At 44.3% G+C, this 24,859-nt stretch overlaps 1 protein-coding gene across 3 annotated transcripts in view; it reads right to left on the bottom strand.

Moving 5' to 3' along the window:
• The window catches only part of raver1 (ribonucleoprotein, PTB-binding 1), a 55,015-nt gene extending 38,892 nt beyond the window's left edge, over positions 1-16,123 (bottom strand). For all 3 annotated transcript variants that reach the window (XM_072248511.1, XM_072248514.1, XM_072248513.1), the window contains exon 1: positions 15,765-16,123. In XM_072248511.1, coding sequence (XP_072104612.1) covers positions 15,765-16,085 — 321 coding nt within the window. In that variant the 5' untranslated portion in view covers positions 16,086-16,123. The remainder of the gene's footprint in view (positions 1-15,764) is intronic.
• Positions 16,124-24,859: the final 8,736 nt, after the last annotated feature.

Below are 24,859 nucleotides of genomic sequence, written 5' to 3'. Positions count from 1 at the left end.
TTGACAGAATGGACTTCAAGAGGATGTTTCCAGTGGCGGAAGAGTCTTGAACCAGAGTGCGCAGCTTCAGAGTGGAGAAGTGGCCATTTGGAGCAGAGATGGGGGGAAATTTCCTTAGCTAGAGGGTGGTGAATCTGGAATTCGTTGCTGCAGGTGACTATGGAGGCCAAGTCATTGGGTGTATTTAGAACAGAGATGGCGTTGAGAAGGAAGGTGAATTGGCCATGATGGGATGGCAGAATGGACTCACTGGGCTGAGTGGCCTAGTTCTGCTCCTATATCTTATGCCACCGTGAGAAACCGTAGAGTGATGAGGGGTTTAGATATGGTGGACATGGCATTATCCAAACACGGATCAAAGATCATGGCCTTTCCCTGGTGTTGGTGGAGTCCAGAACAGGAGGGCAGAGATACAGGAGGGAAGAAATTTGAAAGAGACCTGTGAGGTAATTTCTTTACACAAATGGCAGTGAGTAGCCGAAACAAGCTGCCAGCGGAAGTGGTTGAGGCAGGTACAATTGCAGCATTTAAGAGGCATTTAAATAGGTACATAAAGGGGAGGGACATGGAGGGTTACGAGTCAAATGTGGGCAACTGGGACTAGCAGGGAGAATACTGAGGTCAGTATGGAGCAGTTGGGCTGAAAGGGCTGTTTCTGTGCTCTATGACTCTGGCAAACAGCAAATCAAAACATGTATAAGGAATGAGGTGGGAAGCCTACTGGAGGGCACCAGAACCTAAATGGAATTCTGGCCAAAGAGATTGATTCACAAGAAGAAAAAAATTTGAAAGTCAAATTAGACAGGTGTGCTGAATTGACTTTTATCTTCAAGGTTTCATTACAGAAGTTGGATGCTGGTAGGTGGGCAGTGTTGTAATGTACCTGTATGCATCCCAGAGGCAATTAGTTATTACATTTCAGAGCTAGATTGGTACATAATTAATCCACAGTCACCCAAGTGTGAAGACACCTCTAATACCTTTAACTGAGCTTGCAAACAAGGAAGGTAAATGGATCACCAAATTCAAATTCTTCTGATTGGTTTGAAAGGAGTACCAGTCACATTCATAGACTTCATCGAAATCAATCCCAAACCCTTTCTGCTCTTTTTTGTGTACAAAGGATATGGACCAATAGCCAGGGTCTTTTTTTTTTAAAAAGCCACAACTTGTAACATAATAGAAAAAATATATTTTTCAAGAATACATTCTCAACCTAAAAGCAAGTTTTTTTGGACTGTTTTGTGGTGATTGAGAGCAGTAGAGACATTCTCGTATAGTTATTGTAACATTCTGTTTCAATGTTTTATTTCATATTGAAAAATTTCTAGTCATTGACAACTACACATCTTCCCAATTATTGTTCTGTTTATTTTTCTCCCACTTCCTGATTTTGACTTATACTGGGTCACAGTTCTCTGTGCAGTGGTAGTCAAAGCTATCAATCTTTGGTTTGTAGATACCAAGTTTAGACCATAAGGGATAGGAGCAGAATTAGGTCATTCACTCCTCAAGTCTGCTCCGTCATTTTATCATGGCTGGTCCATTTTTCCCCTCATCCCCATTCTCCTGCCTTCTCTCCGTAACCTTTCATGGCCTGACTAATCAAGAATCTATCAACCTTTCCCTTAAATACACCCAATGACTTGGCCCCCACAGCCACCTGCGGCAAAAGAAAATCCACAGATTCACTACCCTCTGGCTAAAGAAATTCCTCATCTCCATTTTAAATAGACATCCTTCCATTCTGAGGCCATGCCCTCCGATCCTACACTCCCCCACTATAAGAAACATCTTCTCCACATCCACTCTAACCAGGCCATTCAACATTTGATAGGTCTCAATGAAATCCCTCCCCCCACTTATTCTTTCAAATTCCAGCAAGGAAAGGCCCAGAGCTATCAAATGCTCCTCATGCGATAATCCTTTCATTCCTGGAACCATCCTCATGAACCTCCTCTGAACCCTCTCCAATGTCTGCACATCCTTTCTTAGATAAGGGGCCCAACACTGCTCACAATACTCCAAGTAAGACCTCACCATTACATCCTTGCTTTTATATTTCAGTCCTAGTTCAGGCTATGCTTAGGGCGCTTATAAGATTTCTGAAAGGAGATGGTAATGGGATATATTACAAACACGGTCCAACTTGCCCTCCTCAACCATGTATCAAATGCAGAGACAGGCACTGGTTTCAAGTCTGTGACCATGACTGCCATCCAACGTGTCACTTTAACTTGGAAATATTTTTTAAAATGCACACGCCATGAATCTGAAACAGAAAATGCTGAAAATACATTTGCAAGTTAGGAAGTGTAAAGAGCAGCATTTCAGTTCAAACTCCCTTCTCTTCCCGCAGATGCCACCTGACCTTCTAAGTGTTTCCAGTATCACCTACTTTTGATGCTCCTTACTCTCCCAAAAATTCAGTCTCCTCCCCCCACTCTCCACCAAGTATGTTGCTTCATCCGGTAAAAGCAACTACATATATTTTATTCATTTTTTTCTCCATCTCCCTATTCTGTTATAAAAAGAAAAGGGACAGGAAATCAATAGTAGACACTCAAAACCTGCCAGCTCTCCCATCCTTTTACTGTGGCCACTGCCCTCTTTCTTTCCAGTTCTGAAGAAGGGTCTTAACCAAAAATGTCAGCCACGTATTTCTCTCCACAGATGCTGCCCAAGTTCCTTCAGCTGTTTGTGTGTTGCTCTTGACCTCCAGCATTGGCAGTTTCTCAAGTCAACAGTAGATTTTATTTGATAAACAGAACAAAGAAACTTTCTATCTCTAAAGTTTTACCAGAAAAATATTTACTCAAACGGATGTTAACATAATTGATACAGTGCAGTATGTTGGACACAATTTGTATTTATACAATGTGTTCCAAAGTGAAGCAAACCAAAGCACTTGAAATGGGAAGCAGCAACAATGAGGAAGTGGGAGAGAAATTTGCAATGGTGACCAGAGGCAATACTAACAATAATTGCAAAGTTTTAACATATCATGGTGAAAGTAGAGATACTGAAACAATCACAAACAAGAGAAAATCTGCAGATGCTGGAAATCCAAGCAACATGCACAAAATGCTGGAGGAACTCAGCAGGCCAGGCAGCATCTATGGAAGAAAAAGTACAGTCGCCATTGCAGGCTGAGACACTTCGGCAGACCCTAGGAGAAGAGTTTTGGCCCGAAACGTTGACTGTTCTCCCCCGCCCCCCCACCCTGCATAGATGCTGCCTGGCTTACTGAGTTTCTCCAGCATTTTGTGTGTGTAATTGAAACAATGTTTGGAGAACTGCATGGATAATGACATGGTTGTTACTTGCATTGATTAAAATACAGAATGTCAGGGCAGAGACTGATAAGTTGAAAAGAATATTCACATTATACAGTTGCTTTGCTATGATCATTTCCATTAGAATTAAATCATCTCCCATGAAATTCGAAGGCATTACCAAAGTCAAGTGCTCCATTAGCAAGTAAGTCAGCTGTGATGGAATTTGCAAATTTGGGATGAATGTCGTCCCAACAACCCTCCGAAAGCATGACAGCATCTAGAACCAAGCAACCAGCATAAATAGTATCAAATCCACCATATGCAAAGGTCGGCAGCACCTAAAGAGGTTTCCTCACAAACACACAACTGCTATTGCCAGTAAGAAAAAAAGGCAGTGCCATACAAGACTACCTCCATCTGCAGAATGCTCTCAAAGATGTCCATCATCCTGTCTTAGAAATACACTGCCTTTCCTCCACTGTTGCCAAGTTCAGATCCTAGAACTTTCAAGTTCAGAGCACTCCAAGAGTAGCATAACCACACATACTCCAGTGGTTCATGGTGGTGTCTCACCACCACCTTGTTAGGAGCAACAAAAGATAGCTTCACCAGCAATACCTGCAGCATGCAAATTAGCAAAATGCAGAGGCAGGTGAGCCAGTCGAAAAGGAAAAGCTTGGGCTGAAAGAGGACATGAAGCTGCACTGGCACACAAGATAAGATGAAAGAGAACCCCCAAGGGTTTCTAGTTATATTAAGAGCAAAAGGATAGCAAGAGACAACATTATGGAGCCAGAAGAGATGGGGAGATTTACAGGACTCAGGCAGTGAGTACTGAGGTTATTGACCATATACAGATTACTGAAGAGGAAGTGCTGATTGTCTCATGGCAAGTCAGGGAGACAAAATCCCCAGCACTTGACAAGATGCCCCGTTAGACCTCATGGGAGGCTAGTGAAGAAATTGTAGGAGGACTGGAGCAAATGTTGTTCGGTTGTTCAAGAAAGGCTCTAAAATGTCAGGAAATGACATGATAGTGAGCCAGACGTCAGTCATGGGTAAATTATTGGAAGGAATTCTAAGGAACAGGCCAAGGATTTGGATAGAGAGTCAACATGGCGTTGTGCATGATGGGTCATGTCTACCCAATCTCATTCAGTTTTACAGACTTTATCAGGAAAGTTGAAGGAGAGGCAGTGTTCATTGTCTACATGGACTTTAGCAAGGCCTTTGACCAAGTCCCACATGGGATGATGGCTGAGAAACGAAGTAGTAATGTGGATTCAGCATTGGCTAAGTGGGAGAAGCCAGAGAGTGGTACTAGACGGTTGTCTCTTGACTGGAGGCCTGTGACTAGTGGTGTGCTGCAGGAATCAGAACTGGGTCTGTTGTTTTTAGCATCTATATTAATAATTTAGATGTTAGTGTGGTAACTGGATCAAATTTTTTGATGACACCAAAACTGGACCGCAAGGAAGGTTATCAAAGCTTATAGTATGATCTGGACCAGCTGGGAAAATGGGATGAAATACTGGCAGATGAAACGATTGTGAGGTGTTGCACTTGAGGGCAAACCTGGGTAAGACTCATAGTAAATGATAAGGTTCTTAAGAGTGCTCTACATCAAGGGACCAAGGAAACAGATTCATAATTCCTTGAAAGTAGTACCATATGCAAATAGACTCGTAAAATAGCTTTAATCACATTGGCCTTCATAAATCAGGGCACTGAGTACAAAAGTTGGGATGTTCTGTTGAAATTGTACAAGATGTTGGTGAAGCCAAATTTAGAGTATTGTGTGCAGTTCTAGTCACATACCTATAGGAAAGGTATCAATAAGACTGAAAGAGTGCAGAGAAAATTTGCAAGGATGTTGTCAGGACTCAAGAACCAGAGTTATAGGAAAGGTTGAATAGGTTAGGGCTTGATTCAATGCCACACAGGAGAATGAGGGGAGATCTGTACATGGTTCTAACTCCATAATCTGCGTTCCTGTACATGGTTCTAACTCCATAATCAAGTTCGCAGATGACACCTCAGTGGTTGGCCTGATCAGAGGGGATGACGTGATAGCCTACAGGGACGAGGTCCAGCACCTGGCCGCGTGGTGTGCCGACAACAACCTGGCCCTTAACACCCAGAGGACCAAGGAGATCATTGTGGACTTCAGGCATGTTAGGAGCCACACTCACGCCCCCATCTAAATCAATGGAGCTGTAGTGGAGCATGTATCAAGCTTCAAATTCCTTGGTGTCCACATTTCTGAGGATCTAATGTTGTCCCTCTCTTCAAGAAGGGAGGAAGAGAGAAAACAGGGAATTATAGACTGGTTAGCCTGACGTCGGTGGTGGGAAAGATGCTGGAGTCAATTATAAAAGATGAAATTACGACACATCCGGATAGCAGTAACAGGATTGGTCCGAGTCAGCATGGATTTACGAAGGGGAAATCGTGCTTGACTAATCTTCTGGAATTTTTTGAGGATGTAACTATGAAAATGGACAAGGGAGAGCCAGTGGATGTAGTGTACCTGGACTTTCAGAAAGCCTTTGATAAAGTCCCATATAGGAGATTAGTGGGCAAAATTAGGGCACATGGTATTGGGGGCAGAGTACTGACATGGATTGAAAATTGGCTGGCTGACAGAAAACAAAGAGTAGCGATTAATGGGTCCCTTTCGGAATGGCAGGTGGTGACCAGTGAGGTACCTTAGGGTTCAGTGCTGGGACTGCAGCTGTTTACAATATATATTAATGATTTAGATGAGGGAATTAAAAGTAACATTAGCAAATTTGCGACGACACAAAGCTGGGTGGCAGTGTGAAATGGGAGGAGGATGTTATGAGAATGCAGGGTGACTTGGACAGGCTGGGTGAGTGGGCAGATGCAGTTTAATGTGGATAAATGTGAGGTTATCCACTTTGGTGGTAAGAACAGGAAGGCAGATTATTATCTAAATGGAGTCAAGTTAGGAAAAGGGGAAGCACAACAAGACCTAGGTGTTCTTGTACATCGGTCACTGAACGCAAGCATGCAAGTACAGCAGGCAGTGAAGAAAGCTAATGGCATGCTGGCCTTCATAACAAGGGGAATTGAGTATAAGAGCAAGGAGGTCCTACTGCAGCTATACAGGGCCCTGGTGAGACCACACCTGGAGTACTGTGTGCAGTTTTGGTCTCCAAGTTTGAGGAAGGACACTCTTGCTATTGAGGGAGTGCAGCGTAGGTTCACAAGGTTAATTCCCGGGATGGCAGGACTGTCATATGTCGAAAGATTGGACCGACTGGGCTTGTATACTCTGGAATTTAGAAGGCTGAGGGGGGATCTTATTGAAACGTATAAGATTATTAAGGGATTGGACAAGCTGGAGGCAGGAAGCATGTTCCCGCTGATGGGTGAGTCCAGAACCAGAGGCCACAGTTTAAGAATAAGGGGTAGGCCATTTAGAACGGAGTTGAGGAAAAACTTTTTCACCCAGAGAGTGGTGGATAAATGGAATGCTCTGCCCCAGAAGGCTGTGGAGGCCAAGTCTCTGAATGCTTTCAAAAAAGAGATGGACAGAGCTCTTAAAGATAGCGGAATCAAAGGTTATGGGGATAAGGCAGGAACTGGATACTGATTGTGGATGATCAGCCATGATCACAGTGAATGGCGGCGCTGGCTCAAAGGGCCGAATGGCCTACTCCTGCAGCTATTGTCTATTGTCTATCTCATCTGGTCCCTGAACTCCTCCATCCTGGTCAAAAAGGCGCAACAGCACCTTTATTTCTTGCGGAGCATCAAGAAAGCACACTTCTGTCCCAGGATACTGACGGATTTTTACCGCTGTACCATTGAGAGCATACTCACCAACTGCATCTCAGTGTGGTATGGCAATTGTCCCGTATCGGACCGCAAAGCACTCCAGCGTGTGGTGAAAACTGCAAGCGGATTATCAGCACCCAATTGCCCACCACTGAGAACATCTACCATAAACGCTGCCTGGGCAGGGCGAAAAGCATTATCAAGGATGCTGCTTGGTTTAGAGAGTATGCATTATGATCAGAGATTAAGGAAGGGAGCTAGGGCTTCACTCTTTGGAGAAGAAGAGGATGAGAGGAGACATGATAGAGGTGTACAAGATAGTAAGAGGAATAGATAAGAGTGGATAGCCAGCGCCTCTTCCCCAGGGCACCACTGCTCAATACAAGAGGACATGGCTTTAAGGTAAGGGGTGGGAAGTTCTAGGGGGATTTTAGAGGAAGGTTTTTTTTACTCAGAGTGGTTGGTGCGTGGAATGCACTGCCTGAGTCAGTGGTGGAGGCAGATACACTAGTGAAGTTTAAGAGACTACTAGACAGGTATATGGAGGAATATAAGGTGGGGGCTTATATGGGAGGCAGGGTTTGAGGGTCAGCACAACATTGTGGGCCGAAGGGTCTGTACTGTGCTGTAGTATTCTATGTTCGATGTTCTAAGGATGCATCTCACCGTAACCATGGACTTTTTACTCTCCTTCCATCCGGTAGGCGCCTTTCCACTCCCGCACCAGCAGGCACAGGAAGAGCTTCTTCCCTGAGGCCGTGACCCTGCTGAACCTCTCATCACAGCGTTAAGCAGTATTGCACCCATACTGTACTCTCAGTACTTTTATATTTGTGTGCTGTAGCACTTACTTTTTATTCGCAGTTATTTTGTAAATAACACTATTCTTCGCATTTCTGGTCAGATGCTAACTGCACTTTGTCAGCTTTGTATGTGTACTCGGCATAAAAACAATAAAGTTGAATCTAAAAAAAAACAACAGGAATTCTGCAGATGCTGGAAATTCAAGCAACACACATCAAAGTTGCTGGTGAATGCAGCAGGCCAGGCAGCATCTCTAGGAAGAGGTGCAGTCGACGTTTCAGGCCGAGACCCTTCGTCAGGACTAACTGAAGGAACAGTGAGTAAGGGATTTGAAAGTTGGAGGGGGAGGGGGAGATCCAAAATGATAGGAGAAGACAGGAGGGGGAGGGATGGAGCCAAGAGCTGGACAGGTGATTGGCAAAAGGGGATACGAGAGGATCATGGGACAGGAGGTCCGGGAAGAAAGACGGGGGGGGGGGGGGGGACCCAAAGGATGGGCAAGAGGTATATTCAGAGGGACAGAGGGAGAAAAAAAGAGAGTGAGAGAAAGAATGTGTGTATAAAAATAAGTAACAGAAGGGGTATGAGGGGGAGGTGGGGCCTAGCGGAAGTTAGAGAAGTCGATGTTCATGCCATCAGCTTGGAGGCTACCCAGACGGAATATAAGGTGTTGTTCCTCCAACCTGAGTGTGGCTTCATCTTTACAGTAGAGCAGGCCGTGGATAGACATGTCAGAATGGGAATGGGATGTGGAATTAAAATGTGTGGCCACTGGGAGATCCTGCTTTCTCTGGCGGACAGAGCGTAGATGTTCAGCAAAGCGGTCTCCCAGTCTGCGTCGGGTCTCGCCAATATATAAAAGGCCACATCGGGAGCACCGGACGCAGTATTTCACCCCAGTCGACTCACAGGTGAAGTGTTGCCTCACCTGGAAGGGCTGTTTGGGGCCCTGAATGGTGGTAAGGGAGGAAGTGTAAGGGCATGTGTAGCACTTGTTCCGCTTACACGGATAAGTGCCAGGAGGGAGATCAGTGGGGAGGGATGGGGGGGACGAATGGACGAGGGAGTTGTGTAGGGAGCAATCCCTGTGGAATGCAGGGGGGGGGGGGGAGGGAAAGATGTGCTTAGTGGTGGGATCCCGTTGGAGGTGGCGGAAGTTACGGAGAATAATATGTTGGACCCGGAGGCTGGTGGGGTGGTAGGTGAGGACCAGGGGAACCCTATTCCTAGTGGGGTGGCAGGAGGATGGAGTGAGAGCAGATGTACGTGAAATGGGGGAGATGCGTTTAAGAGCAGAGTTGATAGTGGAGGAAGGGAAGCCCCTTTCTTTAAAAAATGAAGACATCTCCCTCATCCTAAAATTAAAAGCCTCATCCTGAGAGCAGATGCGGCGGAGACGGAGGAATTGTGAGAAGGGGATGGCGTTTTTGCAAGAGACAGGGTGAGAAGAGGAATAGTCCAGATAGCTGTGAGAGTCAGTAGGCTTATAGTAGACATCAGTGGATAAGCTGTCTCCAGAGACAGAGACAGAAAGATCTAGAAAGGGGAGGGAGGTGTCGGAAATGGACCAGGTAAACTTGAGGGCAGGGTGAAAGTTGGAGGCAAAGTTAATAAAGTCAACGAGTTCTGCATGCGTGCAGGAAGCAGCGCCAATGCAGTCGTCGATGTAGCGAAGGAAAAGTGGGGGACAGATACCAGAATAGGCACGGAACATAGATTGTTCCACAAACCCAACAAAAAGGCAGGCATAGCTAGGACCCATACGGGTGCCCATAGCTACACCTTTAGTTTGGAGGAAGTGGGAGGAGCCAAAGGAGAAATTATTAAGAGTAAGGACTAATTCCGCTAGACGGAGCAGAGTGGTGGTAGAGGGGAACTGATTAGGCCTGGAATCCAAAAAGAAGCGTAGAGCTTTGAGACCTTCCTGATAGGGGATGGAAGTATATAAGGACTGGACATCCATGGTGAAAATAAAGCGGTGAGGGCCAGGGAACTTAAAATCATTAAAAAGTTTAAGAGCGTGAGAAGTGTCACGAACATAGGTCGGAAAGGATTGAACAAGGGGTGATAAAACAGTGTCGAGGTATGCAGAAATGAGTTCAGTGGGGCAGGAGCAAGCTGAGACAATAGGTCGGCCAGGACAGGCAGGTTTGTGGATCTTGGGTAGGAGGTAGAAACGGGAAGTGCGGGGTGTGGGAACTATAAGGTTGGTAGCAGTGGATGGGAGATCCCCTGAGCGGATAAAGTCAGTGATGGTGTGGGAGACAATGGCCTGGTGCTCCTTAGTGGGATCACGATCGAGGGGTAAATAAGAGGAGGTATCCGCGAGTTGTCGCTGTGCCTCGGCAAGGTAGAGGTCAGTACGCCAGACTACAACAGCACCCGCCTTATCGGTGGGTTTAATAATAAGGTTAGGATTAGTGCGGAGGGAGTGGAGAGCAGAGCGTTCGGAAGGAGTGAGGTTGGAATGGGGACAAGGTGCGGTGAAGTCAAGACGGTTGATGTCCCGTCGGCAATTAGCGATAAAGAGATCCAGAGCAGGCAGAAGACCAGAGCGGGATGTCCATGAAGAAGAGGAGGGTTGAAGATGGGAGAAGGGGTCATCAGTGGGGGTGGAAGAGTCCTTGCCGAAGAAGTAGGCTCGGAGACGGAGACGGCGGAAGAAAAGTTCCGCATCGTGGCGAACACGGAACTCGCTGAGGTGTGGGCGAAGGGGGACAAAGGTGAGGCCCTTACTGAGGACCGAGCGTTCTGCCTCCGACAGTTGAAGGTCGGGGTGGATGGTAAAGACCCGGCACGGATGAGAGCTGGGATCAGAGGGGGGAGGGGGGAGGCTGGGGGTGTCAATGGAGAGGGGAGGGTTGGGGTGAGAGGAAGATGGAGCCTCCGAGGGCCCAGGAGTTGACAGTGGGATCTGAGGAAGACGGGGCTGCGGAGTGGTGGTGGGGGAAGGGGAGATGGGAGTCACAACAGCAGCACATAAAGACCCAGCCTGGAGTTCAAGGCTGGAATCTTGAGAGCTGGGATCAGAGGGGGGAGGCTGGGGGTGTCAATGGAGAGGGGAGGGTTGGGGTGAGAGGAAGATGGAGCCTCTGAGGACCCAGGAGCTGACAATGGGATCTGAAGGAGACGGGGTTGCAGAGTATTGGTGGGGGAAGGGGAGACGGAAGTCACAACAGCAGCACATAAAGACCCGGCCTGGAGTTCAAGGCTGGCGTCGCAGTTGGTGGTTGCGCAATCGCTGTGAAGGTGTCCATGGTCGTTGCTGGAGTCTGGGTTTTGAATATGCCCTGAGGTGTTGGAGCCACCGAGATCAGTGGCAGGGGCCGCAATCTGAAGTTCATGCCTGCTAGCATTGGGGCCGGCAGGCTCTGGAGTCCATAGATGTAGGATCTTGCGATCTTTGCCTAACATGACAAAGTCAAAAAAACGGCAATTGCAGGCGTGAATCCGACGGAGGATGAAATAACGGGTAGGACCACTACAGACGGCGAAGAAAGTGTCCCGAAGGTGTGGAAGGGTCTGGGATAAGGACACTAAGTACCTCCTCATGGCAGAGAGAGTCGCCTTCAGAGCTTGATGGGAGAAGCGGCGAGAGGCAGAGTCAATAAAATGTGAGTACCTGGGATCCTCAGGTGGTCCAAATTGAGAGGCTCGAAAACGACTCCTAAAGCTAACTGGAGTAAGTTGGCGACGGAGGCACGTTCCAAGAAAGGATATATGGCTGTTATAGCGAGCCTGAGTCAAAGTGTGGTCGAAAAGTTGAAGAGCCGAAGAAATTACAGATGGGGAGCAGTGAGAGATGGTTTCACTGAACTCCCGTCGAAGCGAGGATCTAAACTTCTTCGGTGTAGGCATCACTGGAAGAGGCTTCGCAGTAGTGAATTTAAACGCAAATTACAATATATGTATATTGAATAGATTAAAAAATTGTGCAAAACAGAAATAGTATTTAATAGAAATAGTGTTTTAGTATTGTCAGTGTTCTAGTTTGTTCTGCATTTCATTTTAATACATAATTTGTTACTCAGTTAAAAGGTAGAATGTCTACCTTTTTAACTGTTTCCATGAAACTTCAGCTATTGGAGGCAGCCACTTAATTAGGCCAGAATGTACAGGTCCAATGTGTCCTATTAACTGGAATTCATTGTATTCATTGTTCAAGTCTCAAAATTTAAAACAGCAACTTTTGGAAACAAACTAAAATCCATTCTGAGGAATGGAGGTGGGTCAATCATTTACAAACTATTCCTTCAATACAAGCAACTTGAAGCTCAAATTGTTTGCCTGTAAGGGGTGGGGAACAAAATGGTGAAAAGACAAGATTACATATTCCAACTCATATAGCACAATAACATTAACTATTTATTATATCTGAATATGTAGTTGCTTTCTTCCTGAACATTTATGGCCAGCCTCGAAGGCAAACAAAAAACAACCAAATAGCTACTGCAAACTTAAATCCTGCTCAGGTAAAAGTTTAACTCATGTTCTTCTTGTATATTGCTATTTATTTATATTTGCATTTGCACAAGTTTGTTGTCTTCTGCACTCTACTTGATCTTTCATTGACCCTGTTATAGTTACTATCCCATGAATTTTTCTGAGTATGCCCACAGGACAATGAATCTCAGGGTTGTATGTGGTGTCATATGTACTTTGAACTATAACGACATTTTAGAATACTCAGCTTCCTCAAAGTTACAAAATGATGTGCTATAAATAAAAAAAATTACAGTTGTCCAGAAACCATCCATAAACTTCAGATTTATGAACACCTTTTTCTGAAATAAAATGGGGGCAACAAAAAAAATGAGCAAAGCTCGACTAACAAAAGTTGGGAGCTTTGAGTTCTGTGGGGCAGGGGAAATAATTTAATTACAGCAAGAATTGATAAAATATCTTTTTTTCAATAGAAAGTGTAAATAATTATCTAGAACTTATCCGTTTATACCAATTAGGAGGGGGGATAGTTGATGCTTCTGCTGTGCACGGTAGGGGGTTGTTTGGGGTTCTGATATTTCTGTCATATTTTATGGGATTTCTTGTTTCGTGTGAACAGTAATTTCAGGTTGTATAGTGCATACATTCTCTGATATTAAATTGACCCATTTGTTCAAAGAGGAATACAACTTTCCATGTTATAAATATCCACCAGATTTTTTTATAGGCATCTGTTAGCCTCGTGAGACCATGGATTTGCGCCTTGAAAAGTTTCCAGGGTGCAGGCCTGGGCAAGGTTGTATGGAAGACCAGCAGTTGCCTATGCTGCAAGTCTCCCCTCTCCACCAATATTGTCCAAGGGAAGGGCATTAGGACCCATACAGCTTGGCACCGGTGTCATCGCAGAATAATGTGTGGTTAAGTGCCTTGCTCATGAACACACATGCTGCCTCAGCCAAGGCTCCAACTGGCGACCTTCAAATCACTAGACAAACGCCTTAATCACTTGGCCAAGCGCCTTAATCACCAGATTAACATAAAATTATGTTACTTCACTGAATCTCATCCTTCACTTATTATCCAAACTGACAGATTTATTCTCCCTATACTCTTGTCTTTGCTCATATTCATTGATACTGTAGTCACAGTGCTCTCTGATTTGGGACCATTTGCTTAGCAGCACGTTGCTGTTTGAGACCCTGACATTGAATGAGGCAGAATCACATCAGATTAACAAACTAGGCAACAAAACCAAAAACAAGTTCTTTATTTTAAATACAATGACTGGTTAGTGAAGTTAGGCAGAATGCTGCTTTACCTTTGGAATCTAAGGTAAACCCAACCCAATGAATAGCTTCAAATTTTAGAACAAGTACACAAAACGATATTAAGTCCATAGACAAACAACAGGAATTCTGCAGATGCTGGAAATTCAAGCAACACACATCAAAGTTGCTGGTGAACACAGCAGGCCAAACAGCATCTCTACGAAGAGGTACAGTCAATGTTTCAGGCCTATTAATTCCATAGGTTTGTTTTGCTCAGTAACAGCAAGACTTACTCTAATTACCAAGGACAACAATCATGGGCATTAGGATAAAGGGAGGAAAGTTCAAGTTCAATAGTTATTCAACCAGACACAAAACCAGCTGAATGAAACAGTGTTCCTTCGGGGCCGAAGTGCATATTGATGTCTATCTCTGTAACAGTTCAACCAAAATACTTGACGCTCTTCAATTACACGTACCTGGAAGTGGGGCTTGACGGTGCATGAGGAAAAGCTCAAAAAATCCAAAATCAAGAGCCCAACTAGCTCCTGCCTATCAAAGTACCCTTAATGTGTTGAGGAGTTTATACATGATTGAAACACCACAAACAGCCTCCCAAGTACCACACTATCACACACCATGCCCAAACCAAAGATCAAGAAATCTGGTATCTCCACTGTGGACTCTGAAACACCACTATAACTTTAAGAACTTTAAACACGGTTGGCGGGGTGGAAAGGCCAAATGACCTAGTTACAGGTCCTGTCTACACGGAGTTCCCATACATTCCTCGTGATTGGCAGTTTTCACCCATCCTTAAAGTGGTTAAGTATCAAATGAATCAAAAGGGGTTGATAAGCACCCAAAAGAGAAGTTGCTGCAGGACACCGGGGACAATAAGTTAGTGAAATTCATTTATTTCGAGATTCTGCGTGGAACAGATTCTTCTGGGCCAACAAACCAGAGCACCTGGAGGAAACCCATGTGTTCACAGGGAGGACGTACAAACTCCTTACAGAGAACACTAGAAACGAACTCCAAACTCTTGAGGTCTGAGCTGTAATAGCAGCACACTAGCCTGTACATTACTGTGGTGTGGATTTTAATGAATCTAATAGGATTGCTCTGCTGAGACCCAGCATGGACACAATGGATTCCTTCCACGTTGAAACTGGTAAACGTTCAGTAAGTTTAATGAATGCTAAAGTCCAAAACTGATTTGAAGAATTCATTTAATTACTGAAAATTTATAACCAGAGCATGTGCGTATGTCTGTCAAAAGGGGGCTAACCAAGGAAATTTCTACCTTATAGTATTTGAACCTCAGCCCCAGAAGTCACAGTTCTTAATGTCCACATCCATGCTTTTTGAAAAGTTGTATTGTTTTCTGGCTCCAATGTCCTTTCACATAAATTAACTCTTAAGACTACTACTACCTTCTCGGCTAAAAGTTCTATCTTCCACTTTTCCTCTGGCCTGGTTCCAGGACTCCAGAACCCCAGATTTTTCATTCAGTTAAGGGAAAAGGACTGTTCCTACCTACTCTATCAAGCCTCCTCGAATTTGATGCACCTCAATAAATCCCCCTTCAAGGACCCCTGTTCTAAAGAACTCTCCCCAACTTTATATAGTCAGCTGATTTCTGTACCGCATGCATCTTTCTAAATCAGGTGTGTTAAGTCACTCTCCCGAGATTTCGAACTGAACTACGGGCATAATTAAATGTCTGGGTTCCTTCTATTAATATCATACAACTAAATCGGATTGATTTCCCTCATTGCACAAACTTAAGAGTACATCTCCTAGCCAATATTTACTCTCCAAGTAAATTGCATAAAAAGTCAGTTTGCGGAAACTTGCCGCGCACCATTTCCTCCAAAGAAACACACTTCAAGGAGCACAGCGATCGATCGAAAGTAAGAAGATATTTTAACCACGATGTCTTTTATAAAGTGTGCAAAGTTAACAAAATAGCTGCACGCCCCCCACTCCCCAGCAAGCGGGACAAAGAGTGGACTTCTGCTGACGCAGGCAGCGTGAGCCCCGTGCCGGGCTTTGATTGACAGCTGACATCCGGGCTACAGACCGCGCGCCACCGCCGCGCGGCCGATTGGCGTTCCAGGCCTTGCTCCAGGACGACAACGCCGGCCGATTGCCCGCCATTTACCTGGGTGATGATGTCCAGCGGCAGGTTCCTGATGATGATCTTACGCCGGTTCCGGAACTCGCGGCGGGTCCGCTCCAGCCTCTGCTGCTTCTCCTCGGCCTCCAGCTCGACCAGCGTCTCCTCAGGAGTCCGCCGACGCGTCGTGGCCTCCCCGCCTTCCGAGCCGCCCACTTTCTCTTCGTCGACCTCCGGGTCCACACTGGACCACTGCTCATCCTCTGGGAAACCGCCTTCCTCCTCTTCTCCTCGGTTACTTCCTTCATTTTCACCCTTTTCCCTCAACTCGCTCGCCGGCGAAGTAACGGACACGGTCGCCGCCATCTTGAATTAGCAACAGGATCACCACTTGTCATTGGCTGGACTAATTAAACCAACACGTGAGCGGACGCGGATATCCACTGCTAAGTAAGGCGGGCTTTGATTAGTTTACGGTCTAACACACTTCCGCAATGGACAAATCTCGCGAAGTTTGACAGGGTAGGGGTAGTGCTAGTCAATTTAAATAAGAGAAAGGCGTTGAAGATATTCTAAACAGTTTTAAACTCACATGGTTATTACAGGGGAGCTGAGAATTTTAGCACACAAAGATGCTACGCTGTATTAAAGCCAGACAATTTAAAAAAATAATTTAGGGATAAATATTGGTGCCTGGATCATCCACGTTCAGCGTATATTTATTATCAAAGAATATATCTATCTATATCTATCTATCTATCTATCTATCTATATATATATATATATATATATATATATACACACACACACATATGTATACACATACATATATACATACATATATATACATACACACGCATACAAACATACACACATGTACACACATATATACACACATATATACACACAAACACACACATATATATACATACACACATATATACACATACATACACACACACATATATACACACACAAACACATATATACACACACAAGCACACACACATACATATATACATACACATACACATATATATACATACACACACACACATATATACATACACACACACATATATATATACATACACACACACACATATATATACATATACACACACATATATATACACACACACATATAAATACATACACACATACACATACACACACATACGCATACACACACTCACACACACACACACACACACATATATAAATATATATAAAATACAACTTTACAGGATATCTGGGAAAGGCACAGTGTTCTTCAAAACAAGGGGCATTGGTACTTCCATCAGAAGGGAACCCAGCAGGGTAACCCAACAGTGAAATGCTCCCTCGTATCACACTGGCTGGATTTTGTATTCAAATCACTGAAGCAAGCCATGAATTCGGTGCAACCCACTGAACCTCCGCTATTGTAAAGGATGAATTTCTTTCGGGAGCTTTTGTATTACAACAAGGCAGAAGACCCTAGTAAAGAGAAATGAATGGAAAAATACCACACACTATTGGAAACCAGTGAGTGCAGGGTCCCAACTCTAGATGTGTCAAATGGGAAACTTATATGATATCAAATTTAATGCCAGTAAAATAACTGTTTAATATTACACAGCATATCAAAAAGTTTGGGGTCCAAAATAAATTTATTATTAAAGTACATATAATCTCATCATATACAACTTATATATAATTATGTTTCAATATAATTATGGAGATGGATAGGTCTGGACCCAGGCTGAGATTTTTGATTGGAGAAAGGCTAACTTTGAGGAGATGCGAAAGGATTTAGACTGAGTGGATTGGGACAATTTGTTTTATGGGAAGGATATAATAGGGAAATGGAGGTCATTTAAAGGTGAAATTTTGAGGGTACAGAATCTTTATGTTCCTATTAGGTTGAAAGGAAAGGTTAAAAGTTTGAGAGAGCCATGGTTTTCAAGGGATATTGGAAACTTGGTTTGGAAAAAGAGAAATATCTACAGTAAATATAGGCAGCATGGAGTAAATGAGGTGCTTGAGGAATATAAAGAATGTAAAAAGAATCTGAAGAAAGAAATTAGAAAAGCTAAAAGAAGATATGAAGTTGCTTTGGCAAGTAAGGTAAAAATAAATCCAAAGGGTTTCTACAGTTATATTAATAGCAAAAGGATAGTGAGGGATAAAATTGGTCCCATAGAGAATCAGAGTGGACGGCTATATGTGGAGCCAAAAGAGATGGGGGAGATTTCGAACAATTTCTTTTCTTCGGTATTCACTAAGGAGAAGGATATTGAATTGTGTCAGGTAAGGGAAACAGGTAGGGAAGTTATGGAAAGTATGATGATTAAAGAAGAGGAACTACAGGCGATTTTAAGGAATATAAAAGTGGATAAGTCTCCGGGTCCTGACAGGATATTCCCTAGGACCTTGAGGGAAGTTAATGTAGAAATAGCAGGGGCTCTGACAGAAATATTTCAAATGTCATTAGAAACGGGGATGGTGCCAGAGGATTGGCGTATTGCTCATGTTGTTCCATTGTTTAAAAAGGGTTCTAAGAGTAAACCTAGCAATTATCGGCCTGTGAGTTTGACATCAGTGGTGGGTAAATTAATGGAATGTATTCTTAGAGATGGTATATATAATTATCTGGATAGACAGGGTCTGATCAGGAACAGTCAACATGGATTTGTGCGTGGAAGGTCATGTTTGACAAATCTTATTGAATTTTTTGAAGAGGTTACTAGGAAAGTTGACGAGGGTAAAGTGGATGTTGTCTATATGGACTTCAGTAAGGCCTTTGACAAGGTTCCACACGGAAGGTTCAATCATTAGGTATTAATATTGAAGTAGTAAAATGGATTCAGCAGTGGCTGGATGGGAGACGCCAGAGAGTAGTGGTGGATAACTGTGTGTCAGGTTGGAGGACGGTGTCTAGTGGTGTGTCTCAGGGATCTGTACTGGGTCCAATGTTGTTTGTCATATACATTAATGATCTGGATGATGGGGTGGTAAATTGGATTAGTAAGTATGCAGATGATACTAAGATAGGTGGCATTGTGGATAATGAAGTAGGTTTTCAAAGCTTGCAGAGAGATTTAGGCCAGTTAGAAGAGTGGGCTGAAAGATGGCAGTTTAATGCTGAAAAATGTGAGGTGCTACATTTTGGTAGGAATAATCAAAATAGGACATACATGGTAAATGGTAGGGCATTGAGGAATGCAGTAGAACAGAGGGATCTAGGAATAATGGTGCATAGTTCCCTGAAGGTGGAATCTCATGTGGATAGGTTGGTGAAGAAAGCTTTTGGTATGCTGGCCTTTATAAATCAGAGCATTGAGTATAGGAGTTGGGATGTAATGTTGAAATTGTACAAGGCATTGGTGAGGCCAAATTTGGAGTATTGTATACAGTTTTGGTCACCGAATTATAGGAAAGATGTCAACAAAATAGGGAGAGTACAGAGAAGATTTACTAGAATGTTACCTGGGTTTCATCACCTAAGACAAAATGGAGGCAGGAGAAGAAGATGGCGGCGTGACGCAGCTCGCAGCAGCTACTCCGGTGGTGATGTCTGTTATTTGTCAAGTAGGGTGCAGTGCACAATCCTGATTTGATGGAGACAGACATGAGAGCACGGAGGAACATCTGGTGAAACTTCTGAAATGCCTGCTTCGCTGCTGCTGCTACTGTGTGGTCCAGAATCTCCAGAGGAGAAGGCCCCGAGTCCTCGGCTTTGCCTGTTGCTTGGCGACCGGGGCGGGGTCGAAGCGCTCGGCAGAGGATGGCGCTCGGAGAGGCTGTGTCGGAGGGGCTGGTTGGAGGCTCGAAGTTTTCGGCCGGACGCAGAGTCCGCTGCGGTCGGGTGCTTCCAATGGTGCTGCATCGGCAAGTTGGCGGCACTTGGAGTTTCATGGCAGGGAGAGTTTCTCCCTTCTGCCGCCTGCATGAGATGATGAGTCTATCGGGACTTTGAGACTTTTCTTTTTACCATGCCCATGATCTGCTCTTTATCAAATGATGGTATTGCTTTGCACTGTTGTAACTATATGTTATGATTATGTGGTTTTGTCAGTTTAGTCTTGGTTTGTCCTGTGTTTCTGTGATATCATTCTGGAGGAACGTTGTATCATTTTTAATGCATGCACTTCTAAATGACAATAAACGAGGACTGAGTGTCCTCATAATCTAATCTAATCTAAAGTTACAGAGAAAGGTTGAACAAATTGGTTCTTTATTCTTTGGAGTGTAGAAGGTCGAGGGGGGACTTAATAGAGGCATTTTAAATTATGAGGGGGATAGATAGAGTTGATGTGGATAGGCTTTTTCCATTGAGAGTAGGGGAGATTCAAACAAGAGGACATGAGAGTTAAAGGGCAAAAGTTTAGGGATAACATGAGGGGGAACTTCTTTACTCAGAGAGTGGTAGCTGTGTGGAACGAGCTTCCAGCAGAAATGGTTGAGGCAGGTTCGATGTTGTCGTTTAAGGTTAAATTGGATAGCTATATGGACAGGAAAGGAATGGAGGGTTATGGGCTGAGTGCAGGTCAGTGGGACTAGGTGAGAGTAAGAGTTCGGCACGGACTAGAAGGGCCGAGATGGCCTGTTTCCATGCTGTGATTGTTATATGGTTAACTCTGAGGTTCGTTTTCCAGTGGATATTCACAGTAAATCCAAGAAACACGATAGATTTTATTATAGAACATGAAAGTTCATTGTAAGAGATGATCTGATGATATGGTCAGGACCATTTTAAAAGCCAGTATGAAGCTCTAACATGTGTTCTCGAACTAAATTTCCAATGAGATTATGATGCCGTCGACTCCTGCTTGTGAGTCAAGTGGAGGTTCAGCTTTGGGTAGGTGGACGATGGTTATGAAGCGAATTCACAGCTCACATTCTATGTATTATTTGTTTACTAATTTCACTATTTAAATGCTTCACCTTCTCTTGCACATTGGGTGTTCGTCAGTCTGGTTTGTCGTGGATTCTATTGTATTTCTTTGTTTTCCTTTGGATATGTGCAAGAAAATGAATCTGCAGGCTGAGTATGGTATGTCCACTCGGCTTAGAAATTTAGTGTGAAGTTTGAAGCACAATCTAAAAGTAGAGGAGGAATGATTGTAGTTAAGTACTACGTATCACATATCCAACTAAGCTTCAGTCTCAAACTTATTGTGCAGTGTACCAATGTCTTACCCCTGCTGATCAAATTACCTTCAAGTTGGTCAGAATCATGATGTTCATTACAAAAGTGCGTGCTGTAAGCTCATATTAAAGGGATGACGGTCCTGAACAAACATGCAAATCCTAAAATTAAATAATTTATGGTGCACAAAGTGCTTGACCTTCAACACCATTATTCTGGCAGTACTAATAACCAAGCTTTGAAACTGGGTCTCTCTGCAGCTGGATACTCAATCTCCTCGTTGGGAAACTACAGTCGGAGGAGGATCGTGAGTAACGTCTCTTTGCTGATTTTCAGTACAGGTGCACCTCAAGGATGCATGCTTAGCCTACTACTCCTCTTTCTCTACACTCACGACCACGCAGCCAGGCACAGCTCAAGCACCATCTATAAATTCAGCGGTGACACAACTGGTGTTGGTAGCATGTCAGATGGCAATGAGGAGGCTTATGAGAGACAGACTGGCTGATTGAGTGGTGTAACAATAACCTTGCACTAAAAGCCAGAACAAATAGACTGAGGAACAGCTTCTCTCCCAGAGCTGTGGCCTCCCACAGAACAATGACTGAAACTGTGAGCACACACATGCACACACAAGGACTCAAATATTGCAAAAACAAAGGAGCTGATTGTGGACTACGGGAGGAATGGAGACAGGCTAACCCCTACTAACATTAATGGATCTGGGTTTGAGAGCCCACAGAGAAGAAGTCATCACCCTGACACAGTGGTGTCAAGAAAACAGCTTTAAGTTTCTCGGCATAAGCAACACTGAGGATCTCATGTGGTCTGTACACACCAGCTGTGTGGTGAAAAAGGCACAACAGCACCTCTTTCACCTCAGATGGTTGAGGAAGTTTGGTCTGGGCCTCTGAATCCTAAGAACTTTCTACAAGGGCACAATTGAGAGCATCCTGACTGGCTGCATCACTGCCTGGTATGAGAACTGTACCTCCCTCAATCACAGGACTCTGCAGAGAGAGGTACGGACAGCCCAGCGCATCTGTAGATGTGAACTTCCCATGATTCAGGACATTTACAAAGACATGTATGTAAAAGCGGCCCAAAGGATCATTGGGGACCCGAGTCACCCCAACCACAATCTATTCCAGCTGCTACCATCCAGGAAACAGTACCGCAGCATAAAAGCCAGGACACACAGGCTCCGGGACAGCTTCTTCCACCAGGCCATCAGACTGCTTAACTCATGCTGACACGACTATATTTCTATGTTATATTGTCGTACATACTATTTATTATAAATTGCTATAAATTTCACGTTGCACACATAGACGGAGACATAACGTAAAGATTTTTATTCCTCGTGTATATGAAAGATGTAAGTAATAAAGTCAATTCAATTCAGTGTCACCACATACAACTTGAGATTCATTTTCCTGCCGGCATACTCAGCGAATCTATAGACTAGTAACTGTAGCAGGATCCATGAAAGATTAAGCAGAGTGCAAAAGACAACAAACTGTGCAAATCAAATATAAATAGCGAGGAACATGGAAAAACACAAGATAAAGAGTCTTTAAGGTGAGATCAGTAGTGTGGGAACATCTCAATGGATGGTTAAGAGTGTAGTTATCTCCTTTTGTTCAAGAGCGAGGTCCTGGTGATGTGAGCAACACACATCAAAGTTGCTGGTGAACGCAGCAGGCCAGGCAGCATCTGTAGGAAGAGGTACAGTCGACGTTTCAGGCCGAGACCCTTCGTCAGGACTAACTGAAGGAAGAGTGAGTAAGAGATTTGAAAGTGGGAGGGGAAGGGGGAGATCGGAAGTGATAGGAGAAGACAGGAGGGGGAGGGATGGAGCCAAGAGCTGGACAGGTGATTGGCAAAAGGGATATGAGAGGATCATGGAACAGGAGGCCCAGGGAGGAAGAAAAGGGGGAGGGGGGAAACCCAGAGGATGGGCAAGGAGTATAGTGAGAGGGACAGAGGGAGAAAAAGGAGAGAGAGAGAAAGAAAGAATGAATGAATGTGTGTATATAAATAAATAATGGATGGTGATGTGAGGCTTGAGGCTCTAATGGCTTCTACCTGATGGCAGCAGTGAGAAAAGAGCATGGCCTGGGTTGGTGGATCTCTGATGATGCTGCTGCTTTCCTATGACAGTATTTCATGTAGACGTGGGCAATAGCTGAGAGGGCTTCACCCCGGTTGTACTGGGCTGAATCCACTACCTTTTGGGATTTTCCATTCAAAGGCATTGCTGTTTCCATACCAAGCCGTGATGCAGACAGTCAATACACTCACCACTACACATCTATAGAAGTTAGTCAAAGTTTTATACAGTATGCCGTGCCAAATCTCCGCAGACTCTGAAGGAAGTAGAGGCGCTGTGTTCTTTCTTCACAACTGCTTATCCATTCTGCGTCCAGGACAGGGCCTCTGAAATAGTAACATCCAGGAATTTAAAGTTGCCAACCTTTTCCACCCCGATCCTCCGATGAAGACTGGCTTATGAACCTCTTCTTTCCTTCTTCTGAAGTCTACAATCATTTCTTTGGTCTTACTGACGTTGAATAAGAGGTTGTTGTTATGACACCACTCAGCCAAATTTTCATTCTCCCTCCTGTATGCTGATTCATCACCACCATTGATACAGCCCACAACAGTGGTGTCATCAGCAAACTTGAATGTGGTATTGGAGCTGTGCTTGACCACAGAGTCATTGGTGTAAAGCGAGTACAGCAGGGTGCGAAGCACTCTGTGCTGATGGAGATTGTGGAGGAGATGCTACCAATCCAAACTGACTGGCGTCTACAAGTGAGTTAATCCAGGATCCAATTGCACAAGGAGATTGAGGCCACAGTCTTGGAGCTTATTGATTAGTTTTGGGGGGATGATGGTATTAAATGCAAAGCTAAAATGGATAAAGAGCATCCTGATGTATGCATCTTTGCTGTCCAGATGTTCCAGGGTTGTGAGAAGAGCCAATGAGATAGCATCTGCTGTGGACCTGTTGCTGTGATTGGCAAACTGGAGCGGATCCAAGTCACAACACAGGACACTTATCACTGTGAATGCAAGTGTGACTGGGTGATAGTCATTGAGCCAGGTTACCGCGCTCTTTTTGAGCACTGGTATAATTGAACCCTGCTTGAAGCAGGTGGGTACCACACACTGACAAAGTGAGAGGTTAAAGATATCAGTGAACACAGTGGCCAGTTGGTTAGCACAGGTCTTTACTATGTGACCAGGTATCCTATCCGGGCCAGATGCTTTCCTTGGATTCACCCTCCTGAAGGTAGCCCGCATGTCAGCTTCAGATCATCAGGAAATACGGGGGTTTGCAATGGTTCCTCCATGTTCTGATGGTCAATGCAAGCATAGGAGGCATGGAGCCCATCTGGAAGTGAAGCCCTGCTATCCCCCGTATGTTGACCAATTTAACTTTGTTTTAAGGCGTAGCATTAAAACCCTGCCACAGCTATCGAGCATCCCTTGTTGATTCCAGTTTCGTCCGGAATCTCCATTTTGCCCATGAGATGGCTTTCTGGAGATCACACCTGCAGCTCTTTCAGCATTCTGTGTCTCCAGACTTGAATCCCTGTGATCTGCCCTCAAATTTCAGATCTCATGGTTCATCTAGGACTTCTGATCACAGAATACTGTGAACGATTTAGTGGGGACACACCCATCTACAGATGTTTTAATAAAGTCCATTATAACCCTGGTGTATTCATTGAGATCTCTAGATGAGTGCTTGAACAGGCTCAGTTCACTGACTCAAAACAATCATTTAATTGTTTCCCTGTCTCCCGGGACCACCTCTTAGTTGTCCTAATCTGTGGAGCCTTGGTTTTTAAGACTCTGCCTGTATGCAGACAGGAAAACAGCCAAGTGATCTACCACTTCTGCTGGTGAAGAACACTCTCACTACCCTGAGTAAATAAATTCCCCCTTCGGTTTCCCCTAAACATTTCCCCTTTCACTGTTAACCTATAGCCTTTAG

This window comes from Mobula birostris, chromosome 32 (assembly GCF_030028105.1).
Source record: "Mobula birostris isolate sMobBir1 chromosome 32, sMobBir1.hap1, whole genome shotgun sequence".
Classification (NCBI taxonomy): Eukaryota; Metazoa; Chordata; class Chondrichthyes; order Myliobatiformes; family Myliobatidae; genus Mobula; species Mobula birostris.
Note: the sequence above shows the minus strand (reverse complement) of the source record. Positions and strands in the feature narration are given on the sequence as shown.